This window comes from Camelus bactrianus, chromosome 5 (genome assembly GCF_048773025.1).
Source record: "Camelus bactrianus isolate YW-2024 breed Bactrian camel chromosome 5, ASM4877302v1, whole genome shotgun sequence".
NCBI lineage: Eukaryota > Metazoa > Chordata > Mammalia > Artiodactyla > Camelidae > Camelus > Camelus bactrianus.
In genome coordinates, this window is record NC_133543.1 from 4,381,013 (window position 1) to 4,393,266 (window position 12,254).

The following is a 12,254-nucleotide window of genomic DNA, read 5'->3' on the forward strand; positions in this document are numbered from 1 at the left end:
CTGGCGGTGTTTCTGATGTCCTAACATGGCATGCTGCCTGTCGGGCAGGAAGAGAGGGCCTGAGCCGAACAGGTGCTGAGCCTGGGAGGCAGGAGACTCTGGCTCCAAGCCAGCTCAACCAGTGCCTCTTTCTGCCTCTCGGGATTCAGCATTTCATCTATAAGCAAAGGGATGAGACTGTCCCAGGAAAGGCTGCCCAACAGATATGAAATGAGAGCCATGTAAAGAAAGTTTCCCAGTTGCCACATTTAAAAATGTAAACAAAGAAACAAACCAACAAACAAAAAACAAGTACTAGAAACTGATATTAAGAACATATCTTACATAATCTACTGTATGTAAAATACTATCATTTTGACATGTAATCAACAGAGGAAGTAACAAGATAGTATATATGCTTTTAGTAGACAAGCCTCAGCGTCTCATGTGCATTTGAACTACAGCATATCTCAGCTCAGACCAGCCTCCTCCCCAGTGCTCCTAGCATCAGTGGCTGTGGCTACTCTATTGAACAGCAACTCCAGGGGTCCCACCAGGGTCCTGGCTGAAAAGCAGGAGTAAGTGCTCTAACACTATCACTAAAAGGATCTCTCAGAAACAAAGGCGGATTCACTTTTAAATGTCTGTAAACCGGCGGGCTGCACCTCCCTCCCCCCTTGGATAAAAAAGAGTCCTATTCCGTGCTGATCCCTTTCTGGATGGAGATAAGAAACCCGGCACACAGCCAGGGTGGACTGGCCTCCAGGTAAACTTACCTGCTGTCTGTGTCCAGTCCCATGAAGTCCTCCTTCTCAAACGGCATGCAGAGGAGTGGGATCTTGTCCCCAGACTTGTCAGGGGCACCATCCAGCCACTTGGACTTGAGCAAGATGAAGAGTGACTCAGTGAAGTCCTCGATCCTCTTCTCCACCACCCTGCAGTCCTCGTAGATTGAAGGCCACGTCGGTGCGCGGCTGCTTGGCTTACCTCCCCATGCAGCACAAAGACAAAGAGCTGAGAGTCATTAAGCGTGATGCCATACAGCTCCTCTGCACGTGGAGCTTCTCGAAGGCCTTGGCCGAGAGGAAGTCGGTAATGGTGACAAGGCCCACAACCATGCGGTGGGTCTGGAAGACGCCCCATCCATTCTTGGGCGCATAGTGGTGCCTGTAGTTCGTACAGAGTGTGCCCTGGGAGCTGCACTGGCTGATCTAGCTCACCAAGGAGATTCGCTTATAGATGCAAAAGAAATTCTCCTCTGAGATGATCCCCACTGGTTTGACCACCACGGGAAGAGTCTCATAGTCCTCAGCACACTGCACGTAGTCAGGGATTCTCATGTTGCAGGCCCTGCCGAGAGGGGAGAGGAGATCGAGGTAAATATTGTGCTGTGTGCTGTGGGCGCCTCTGGGTTGCGGTGACCTGGTGTGTACCAGCCAGAAGGCAGGGGAAGCCCAAGCAAATCCAGTGGTACAGTTTGTCCTTCAGAGCCTGCACATGGCTACCTTAGCTCGGATCACTTTACCCAGGTTTTGGTCTAGGCTTCCTGCCCCTGCAGAGAAGGGTCATTTCTTGTTTTCTGTTTCAAAGCACCTAGCAAGGCCCTGATGCAAAGTCACTGCTCAAAAATGCGGAATAAAGAAATGAAAAAAGGAACTGCTTTCCGCAACCCCCTTCAGCAGAATATAAAGAAAAGGACAACAGTAGGAACAAAAGATCTGGATTTCAATTCCAATTTAATTGAACCCCTAAGCTGCAGAATAATGGATAAGAAAACTTGCCTTGGGGAGGAGGGTACATTTCAGTGGTAGAGCACATGCTTATCATGTACGAGGTCCCAGTACCACATTTTAATAAATGAAACAAATAAATAAACCTAATTACCCTCCTCAAAAAATACTTTTTAATTCAAAATTCAAAAAACACCTTGCAATTGACACAAAATTGTAAACTTGACTATACTTCAAATAAAAAAAAGAAAATCCTTGCCTTACAAGAATATATCTGGATTACGGAAGTTTGCAAATGTAAAATGCCTAGGGTACCACCTGCATAAAAAGGGGTGACTACAAATTTACTATCCCTCCTTTATGAGCTATATTTCCTTCGGGGTGGTAATAACCTCTCAGAGCTAATTTTCTCAGATTTAAAAAAAAGTAAATAATACCTGATTCTCAGTACTGCTGAAGAATCAGATAACCCTATGAAAGCATCTGACCCACAGATTTTACTCAATAAATGTTTGTTGAGTGAATGAATAAACAAGCAAAATGAATGCTGCTCCCTGCCACAGACCATCATAATGGTACTGCTTGGAAATCCCAAGCCCACGTTCCACCCGTCTCTACACTAACCATGTGGGTGACCAGGGCAGGCGTGTGTGCTTCTCTAAGCCCCAGTTTAATCGTGAATAGAAATGATGGCAATAACACAAACCTCAAATTGTTAGTGAATCAGTAATGAATCGTACCCCAACTTTGCAAGATGGAACCATTAAGGAAAACTGGGAAAAGTGTCCATAGGCCCTCTCCATATTATCTCTTACAACTACATGGGAATCTACATTATATCTCAAAATAAAATTTCTACTTTTTTAAAGAAGCTATTGAGGTTAAATGTGCTCACTGTCTCAAAAAAAGAACACACAGAAAAAATAGGACAATGCCCAGCACATGAGATACACTCAGTTAACATTCCCACTGAACCCACAGGTCCCTCCAAATTCAGAGCAAGAGGATGGGTCCTCGTGGCAAGAGGCCACTGCACCTGAAGCTAACAAAGCTAATGGTGCTCACTTCCAAGAGTCCCTGTCACCACCCTTGTTCTAATTTTCTATTTGTAATTTTTTTCCTTTTTATTACATAGAAACTCCCAATTGCATAGCCTTCACCTGACTAGACATCAAGATGGCAGCCCTTCAAAACCTGACCACAGAGATCATGATGGCAGCCCTTCTTCGTGAAACAATAAAATGAAAAGCCATTTCCACAAGACCTCTGTGTAAATCTACTAGGGAACTTCATCCTGGACTGAGGAAGAGGACTGGGGAGGAGGGGGCAATCTGGGGCATAGAGAACTATGGGCCACCTGTCCCACGATGGACTTTAGACTCAATCATCACCCTCCAGGAAATTTAAAATACACAGCGACATAGTGCTATGGGCAAGATTTTTTTTTTTTTAAATCCCTGAATCCCTTGCAGGTCTTGTTTCTACTGAGACACAAAGAGATTATGTGTATATTGTTTCACAAAAGCCTTAAAATATTATCACCCCAACTTGACACATCAAGAAACTGAGGTAGAGAGGTTTGTCACATTGTGCAACATTAAAGAGAGGCCACGACAGACACCATATTTAAATCCAAGCCCCTGCTCCAGTGCTCACACTAGAAAGTGTGACATACTGCCCCTTTTCTGCCCTCTCCCTGTAATAAATCTCTGAAGAGTATTTTCTGTGCCACCTGGAATCACAATCACATCAATTTTCCACAAAGAGCTATGTGACTCCTTGCAGGAAGTAACAAAATCTAAAGTGTTGGGATGGGAGGAGAGATTTGCATTTTCTGTTTCTCAAAGGAAACATGGCTTTAAAAGAAACTGAAAAGCACTTATCTAGTCTAAGCCCTCATTGTGCAGATAAAGAAACGGAGGGTCAGAAGAGATGAGGAAAGGGCCTTATTAAAAAATATTGCCTCAGCACAGCACCAAGCCAGCCCTGGGCACTACTGGGGGAGGATCTGGGAGGCCCAGGAGAATGAGTGTTAGAAAACGGAAAGAGAAGAAGCATACAAGGCCCTGTCTCTACACCACCATACCATGAAATTCCACCAAATTACCCAGTATGGGGGCAGCCAATAATAAGGTGGGGTAAACAGGTTACAGAAACCTGGAAGTCTCAACCATAGTGGAAATTCCAACATTTACTATGTTTTTTTTCCCAGTTCAAGCATCAACTCAGTGGGCACTCTGTACCAGGGACTACACGAGGCCTGGAGTTCTCCCAAACACAGATCTCTATTACCACGTGTGCAAACCATATAAAGGCCACCAGAAGAAAAGCGCTCAAAGATAACATGGAATTACTGAAACTGAAAACAGCCAAAGAGCATATATTACAAGGAAAAATGGTGCTGCTACAAATGGACTCATGGACATAGAAAGCAAACTGTGCTTAGCAGGCAGGAAAGGGGGGATTAACAGATACACGTTAATAAATATAAAATAAATGACAAGGGCCTACTATATAGCACAGGGAACTGTATTCAATTTCTTGTAATGAGTTCTACTAAAAACAATATAATACATATGTATATACATATGCATATGTTTATAACTGAATCTCTGCTGTACATCTGAAACTAACATTGTAAATTGACTACACTTAAATAAAAAATAAATTAAAAAAATTATTAAAAATAAAAGCAACGCCATTAAGAAAAAAAAAGAATACTGTAATCCCCTTAGCTGTAGGTGCTGGAGAATCCTGGTTGCAAGCACCAAGTCCACTGGATCACTCCAGCACTGGCTGTCACTCTTTCTGACCATTAGAGAGTCACTTGGCTTCACGGAGGTTACTTTTCTCTTCTGTGAAAGACTACAGTAGCAACTAACAATGTATAGAATCTCATCATTCACAAGCCCAACAATTAGTGAGGACTTCCCATGGGCCAGGCTCTGGAGAGATGAAAAGATACAGTCCCAGATATATTCATGGGTAGAAGAAATTTATGCCATAAAGACATTAATTCTTCCTGTTTTGATACACAGATTCATTGCAATTCTGATTAGAATTCCTACCAGATATTTCATGGAATGTAACAAGTTATTTTATGGTCAGGAATAGGCATGAGACTTCTTTAGAAACACCACTGAGGAAGGGTGTGTATGTCACTCATTTTCACTGGTCTTTCTGATGTGATGAAAACGTTCTGGAATAATAATTGTTGAACAACTGTGAATATGCTAAAAGTTGCTGAATTGTACCATTTAAATGGATGGACTTCATGGTGTGTGAACAATATCACAATAAAGCTGTTATATGAAAAAATATTTCTTGACAATTATTTTTCCCTCTATACCACTAGTCTGCCCCACGATTTAAGAAAAACAAAAAACCAAAACAAACCAAACTGTGCCAGGAGCTCTTTAGGACTACAATATCCCTGGGTCTCCAACGCCTCTGGTGGTGCTGTTCCTGTTAACGCACCCTAGCTGGGCTGGGCTAGTTAGGGACTGTAACTATCTTTTTAAAATCGACGGTTACACGTTTCACACTGGGAGTGGGAAGGAAGGAGCATGTCACAGCCTCATGCCTTCAGCTCATTTTTAACTGAACCAAGCCCTGCTTTCAACACTGTAATCCCTGGCACTATAAAAACACGTGACATCAACAAGCATCACCATCATAACTCCTGAAAGTGTTCAAGGTACTTACCTGGGGCAGAAACACTGAGGGAGGAGACAGAAGCTCGCTCAGCACTGAGGAACCACTTTCCCGACTCCACCAGAAGCTGGGCTTTACAGCCGGAGGCTCTCAGCCCAGGGAGCAGCGCCCACGCCGCAGAGCTTGTCCTCAGGGAGCAGGAAAGGAAGAGCAGGGCAGCACCGGGGTCGCGGGAAAGGGAAAGCGGGGGGGGGGGTTTGGTGGAAACGCGGGTTGCAGCCCCGCTCGGAGGCCAGCCCCAGCCCCAGCCGCCTGCCCCCGTTCGGGTCCGCAGACCCCGCCCGCCCAGGACACAGCCCGCCCAGGAGCGGGTACGGGCCGGCGGCCGAGGAGAGGCAGCCCGGGAGGAGAGGACTCGAGGGCGGGAGAGGACTCGCGGGCGGGAGAGGGGAAGGGGATGCCAGCAACGGTCTTATGGGGGCCCGGCTGGGTGAGAGGCTGCAGGTGCCCACCTGGCCATGGACAGGTGTGGCCGGGGCGCCGGGGTAGGTGGCGCTGGCAGAGGGGTCTGGCCAGAGCAATTCAGCTGAACACAGGCTGACTGGCGCCCTGGGGTGCTGTGACATGCCGACCTCACTCCCGCAGCCGCCTGACCCCTTCCCCGGGAAACCCCACCTTGCATTTCCACAGCCAGATGCCCCGGCCCCGGGCAGGAGCTAAAAGCCTACAGGTCGACAGAGCTGAGAAGCCTTTGTGGCCGATCCCCGGCTCGGAGCTGGAGCTTCCAACCCGTGGTCCAGCTGGCACCGACTGCCCATGCGCAGGAGGGCCAGCGATCCACTATGGGTTCTGCGAGAGAAGGTGGGGCAACGAAGGAGGAAGAAGATGGGAGGGGGAGGAGAGGAGGGGAAAAGTGGAGAGAGACAGATGGACAGGAAGAGCAAAGAAAAGGGATGGATCTGGAGAGGGGAGGGTCTTAGCGGAGATGGAGAGAAAAAGCTTTACCTCTGGGGGCACCCCGAAGGAGGCGGCAGTCCTGCCTCTGTACCATTCTGTTACCCTTCAAGGCCCGCAGCTCATGTTTTACCTCTCTGATCCAGCCCTCCATCCGATGCTTCAGCAGAATCCCTATGGTTATCACACCCGTTGCCCCCACACGGAGCTGGGTTTTCTGTTGCTCTGGGAACCAAGCACCCACAGGTGTTGTCGCTCAGAACTACCTTGGGAAGAGTACCTATTCCCCTTTTACACGCTGGGAAACAGGCAGGCATGATCTCTGCCTTAGTTCCACTCTCCCAGGTGTTGGGCTGGCGGGGAGAGGGGTGGTACAAGATCAGAGCCCCAGACAGAGCAGACTGCCTGAGTGTTGGTGCACAGTCCCCATCCCTCCTGGGTAAACCACACCCCACCCTAGTGGAACCACCAAGGGTTCACAGTAGTTCCCTGGGTGTGGGAGATCTATCCTCATGTAAAGGAAAAGCCCAGCTGGGCTAACAAGCTAAGTCACAAATCTAAGTGTGATAAGTGTCGGTTTACTGATCTAAATTCTGCTGGGCTAACTCGTAAATCTGAAGTTTAGTGTCAGTTTACTGGGCTAACAAGCTAACTCGTAAATCCAACCTCAACAGGTGTCAGTAACGTGATCTATTACAAGTTGATAAGCTCCAGTGTACTGATCCCTTGCTTTTTGTTGTTTGAGCCTTATTGGCTAATACCCCTTACTTGTAATTAACCCTTTAAAACCTCATGTGCACGTCTTGGAGTTGCTCAGAACTTCGGAGCAGAAGCTCCTCTGAGCCCGCCGGCATAATAAATCTGAGTACTCCAACCCTCCCAGTGGTGCTTGTTTCTTGGCTGGCCTGTTGTTTCCATAACACTCAGTTCCAGTGCCCTGCTTGCTAGGGAGATAGGAGTGCTACCGAGTCCAAATTCATTCTCCTCAGTGAAGGACAGGCCAATAAGTTGGGAGACCAGGTGTTGGGGCAAGGAATAGCAAGTCTCTGTAGACCTAGATGGCAAACTAATGTCCTGGAAAACCATCTCCCCAAGTCAGAATTCAGGCTCCATTCCTACGTGCTTGGTTGTTGCAATCTTCCTGGTGTAGGAATTCTTTGTTTTTAGAATCCTTTGTTTTTGCAGCTATCTGCCTGGGTCAAATCTCTGTAAACCTCCAACAAAACAAACGTTATTTTCTATTCTGTAATTTGTTATCTTTTTATGAATGAAAAAGTGTTAAATATCCTTAAAAGTCAGAGCCTTCAGAATAGGCTCTCCTGTATATTTCAGGCTCTAAGCAACATTGTTTTACAAGCAAGATGAAGCCTAGGAGACAGAGCATAGGGTTAAAGTCAAATGAAAAGATCTAATATGCAGTCAGATTTGTTCTGTTCTATTACCCGGGCAGAAGCCACTTGAGGATTTAAATCCCTTTAAGTTAAAAATAACTAAAACTTTAAAGGAATTTACATACATAATTGGGAATGTGCATACCATATCTGGAAAATCATCCAAAGGATAGTAAACAGTGGCATCTCCAGGGAGGGCTGGAAGAACGGAGGATGAGTGTAAACTTCTTTCACTTGTGTAGTTTTGTGCTCCGTTTGAATTTTTTTTAACCAATTGCATGTATTTCTTTTTCAGTTAAAAAAATGTGTAATGGAGCAAAGGAGTAATTAGCTCAGCAAATACAGCAGCCATGGAATCACTGAGTCATCACTTTTGACTTAAGCCAGGAAGCATTTATTGACTCTCTCCAATGTGCCCAGTGCTGTTTTAAGACTTCTTTTATTATTATTATTTATTATTATTATTACTATTATTATTATTATTATTGTTATTTTTATTTTATGAAATAATAACAAGGTAACACCCACCCCTGCCCATGGCTGGTGGGAAACCAACTGAGTTTTTATTGAGTTGTTTTCCAAGGAGTAGAGATGAGTTATAAACTGAACACATCTTCAGGGCAAAACAGGCGGAGTGGTTTTACAGCACTCCAGACAGCTATGAAGGGTTTTCAATAAAGGTGCCCAGAGGCTGAGAGAGAAAGCCTCCAGGGCCCTACAAAAAGCTGCCCAAACTGCCTTCTCCATGGCACTACTGAAGTAGGAAAGAACAAATCTGAATCCATATTTGATCTGTTCCTTTGACTTTAAGAAAACCACGTTAATACGCTCCGGTCTTTTCATGGGTTATGATGTCACAGAGGAGACGGACAGGTCAACAAGGGACCACTCTGCCGTGATCACTGAGCCGGGGAACGGGATGGGCGGCAAGATGTATGACGCAGCCATAGCAGTGCCCGTGCTTCTAGGCAGGTAACCAAAGTCGCCTCGACAAGGTGTCAAATACTTGTGCCCACGTCCTAATCACCTGACGTGTATTAAAGAGAAATGGAAACCTATAAAAGTCCAATACCCTTGGTGGGTACACCGTCCAAAGAGCAAAGTCACAGTTTGACAACTGGCCATCCCGTTTCCCTGGGATTCATTCTTGGAGAACCTTAGAAACCACTCCTCTGTCCTTAAGAAGTGCTGCATATTTGTCCTATCTTTGGCTCAGGGATGGAGCATGTTCAAGTGAACTTTAATATCTGCACAGATTTCACTGTCTTTCTCCAGTTTCACGTGTCCATTCTAAAGAGGCCTGAGCTAAGTCCATCCTCCGTAAGATCTATTCCCTCCAGTGACAGCTCATTGAGCCTGCAATTAAAAGCCAACTGAACAAGACTGTCTGTCCTCAGCTAAAAAGTTCACCCACCCTTCACTGCTTTCTTAATCTCCTCTCCTGGCTAATTGCAACAGACTAACACCTCCCTCTACCAAGCTCCCCAACTATGTCAGTTTTTCTCCCCAAAGAGAAAGTAAGGTCCATAAATGAGGAGTCAACTCCATAGTCACTTCTGAATTCCTAGCATATAGTAATGTTAATAAACAGAACTATGATTATGGATTCTTTCCTTTAAAACATTTCCAGTTATTTGAATGAGACCTTGGAAGAGAGGTGTTTGCCGTCCAGTATCTTGATCCACAAGACTCTGGAGGCCTTTTTCGGAATGGCTGCTCACTGATTCATTCAAACCACAGCTTCTCATTCCAGGAGTAGCTGTGCTTCTCTGCCAGGAGTTTGTGGTCACTCTCATGCCAGAAGAGCTTTAAACTATATCCTTATTTTGGATTTGTAATTTTTCCCCTCTTCCAACAAAATTGACTTTCCTAACTGTCTTGCCTTGAGGAATTTTTTTTTCCTAGTTCACCCTTTAGTAAACCATGCTTCTCGGAATGGGCTTGGCCTTACATATGATCAGTCATCCAACTCCCAGTGTGAGAGGCTTCGGGCTCACCTCCTGCCCTACTGTCAAGGCAACTGAAACCCAGTACAGGAGCCAAAAGGCACCCCAGGGCTTCTAAGGCTCATGTATCACCCAGAATCCCTGCTTTCTGGTTTGTCTTGGCTTCTGAGGATTTCCCCTCACTTTCTTGACAATTAGCTGTGCAGCTTGTAAGATGAAGAAGGAAGGTTTTATTTCTTAATCCGCATTTTAAGAAACCTGTGTAATGAAGGTTTTCACAAGTTTCTACAACCCTCCATTGCCAAGACAGAAAACACACTAGATATTTTCTATGTTTAGCTATCATGTGTATTTTTTCTTTTGTTTTCTTAACTGCAAACAGACATCTTTTAATTAAAAAAAATTAAGGCCCCAAAAAGGATAGAGAAAGGGCATACAAAATTAAAGGGCAAAGACAGAAAAATGATAAGTACTCTACAAGGTTAATATAATACTTACTCTATGGATCAGATCAGCAATTCTCAGTAACAGCTATTTGAAATATGACCATGAGGTAAAAGGTCTCTCTTGTCAGGAGATGGCTAATAGAAAATAGAATTAAATCAACAAACTAAAATTCTAAGTCTGGCTAGTTACAGAAGGCTACCAGCAAAATGTCTCGTCTTCTGGAAAGGAGGGAGGCTCACCAGCTCTTTACTGTGGAGCCTGAGCCCAGGGGAGGTCGGTGAAGTGAGCTCTGTAAGTACCCAATTAGCAAAGTGGGTGATGAATAAAGAGACGTGAGCTTTGATGACAGAGATGATACTACTATTCACTTGTCCTGTAAAGTATGTCTTCACGTTCAGTGATCACTACCTCAGCGTCCTCAGGGATTAAGATTATAGGAAAATTCACAGTCTGGGCCCAGACCTCCTCTTTGAGCTCGTGACACTGCACTTAGATGTCGCAAGGGGAACTCCAACTCCACCTGCAAAGAGCTGACTTCACGGTTCTCCTCCCATAGCCGTCCTGCCCAGGGCCCCTGGTCGGGGCGCAAGGTCTCTCTGCCTCTCCGAGCTCAGGCCCATCACTCACAGATGTGACTGGACCCCTCCTTCAGGGCCCAGATTTCCTCAGTCACCGAGTCCCACCACCCACACCTGTCCTACCAGATACTCACTGGCACTCACTCAGCACTGACTCTGTGCTAGGTACCATGCTGCACACTGTGCACACGTTATCTCACTGGATCTCCACAGCAGTCCTGGGAGGTCGGTACATCACTGCATTTATTGATTAGATAAATTGTTTCTCTTCCTTGAGTGCATCATCCAAAGTGACATGGCTACTGAGCCACAAAACTGGGACTGAAAACCACTTGAAAATTCTACACTCCTACACCTGGCAGCCACCCTAATCTGACTCATCACATCACCTCCAGCTGAGCCTTCTAAATGTTTCTAAGCATTCTACAAGACAAAAGTGATCTACGAGAGCACCCCACTCCCCTACTTAAAATCTGTCAATGACTGTCCACTGCCCTTAGGAGAAAGCCCCACCGGGGCTGAGCACAGCCCAATGGCCCGGCATCTGCGTTCCCTGCACGGCATCGCTGCCTCACCCACCACGCAGCTCTACACTGGCTGTGTCCAGGACAGGGATGCTGACTCCGTACAACCCGGGGCTCGTCTCAATCGAACAATGATCACCTTCTTCAGTGTCCACCTTCTTTACTGCTGACTCTCAGAAAACTGTTTTCTCAGGATGAATCAATATCTTTTTCCTTACAACTTCCCGTCATTGATAATGAGCTCCACCCAAAAGAGAGAAGACTTAATTCTCAGTCTCCTTATCTGTAAAGTGAGAATAACAACAAAATATGTGAGGTTTTAAGAGAAATAATATTCATGTGAGGCTGAGGGACAATTCCCAACATACAGTAAGTACTCAATATGTGCTTACTTATTATTAATAAGAATATAATGCATTCCAGCAACCTTAACTCAATGTTTTATGGCTATGTCCAACAGACAACTGACACACTGTTGGACGAACCTCTTTGAGCGGATCAGCACAAGCATACTGGGAAAGGTAAGCGCTGACTCCTGTTACAGCTGCAGCCACCCAGCACTACGGGGCGGGGGCAGGTTCTCAGACTATTACATGTTGCTTGAGCATTTAATTGTCACTAATGAATAAAGACAGGTGTTCTTTAGTCAAAGCTCCTGAAAGATAAATCTTCAAAGATTGATGCAAATTAGATTTCAAGTACAACACTCTCTCTAGAAATTATTTCATAATAGTCTTAGCTCCTCTGCACATCAAAAGGGCATGTTCTTAATATATCTGACTACACCGAAAGTGTTGTTTAAAACAAATTAAGATGAAGCCATCCTGAATAAGCTCTCAGTATCATCTGCACAAAGCCCCACCCAAGGGTCTCATTTCTCACTTCCACATAGGTGTTCAGGTAGCTTAACCTGGGTCTTGGTTTCTTATGACACGGGGGTGGGAAGAGTTGTGGATAGATATATGTTGCAAATATAAACCTAGGGTAGTTGCTGCATAGAAATCCTAGAAATAAACAAATTGATATATAGTCCTACCCCAAGAAGCTCAGA

General features: G+C 45.3%; 2 protein-coding genes across 44 annotated transcripts in view; both read right to left on the bottom strand.

Annotated features, from left to right (window-relative positions):
* The window catches only part of LOC141577672 (trafficking protein particle complex subunit 9-like), a 59,536-nt gene extending 58,345 nt beyond the window's left edge, over positions 1 to 1,191 (bottom strand). For all 4 annotated transcript variants that reach the window (XM_074363307.1, XM_074363308.1, XM_074363309.1 and 1 more), the window contains exon 1: positions 756 to 1,191. The gene's annotated coding sequence lies outside the window, so the exon portion shown is untranslated. The remainder of the gene's footprint in view (positions 1 to 755) is intronic.
* A 1-nt stretch (position 1,192) lies between these two features.
* LOC141577670 (trafficking protein particle complex subunit 9-like) overlaps positions 1,193 to 12,254 on the bottom strand; it is a 90,529-nt gene continuing 79,467 nt past the window's right edge. For 31 of the 40 annotated variants that reach the window (XM_074363262.1, XM_074363264.1, XM_074363263.1 and 28 more), the window contains one exon: positions 9,986 to 11,486. In XM_074363262.1, the coding sequence (XP_074219363.1) occupies positions 11,418 to 11,486 (69 nt within the window). In that variant the 3' untranslated portion in view covers positions 9,986 to 11,417. Of the gene's footprint in view, positions 1,330 to 5,414; positions 6,213 to 9,985; positions 11,487 to 12,254 lie in introns of those variants that run through there. The other 9 variants (XM_074363275.1, XM_074363282.1, XM_074363256.1 and 6 more) reach the window with 8 other exon arrangements.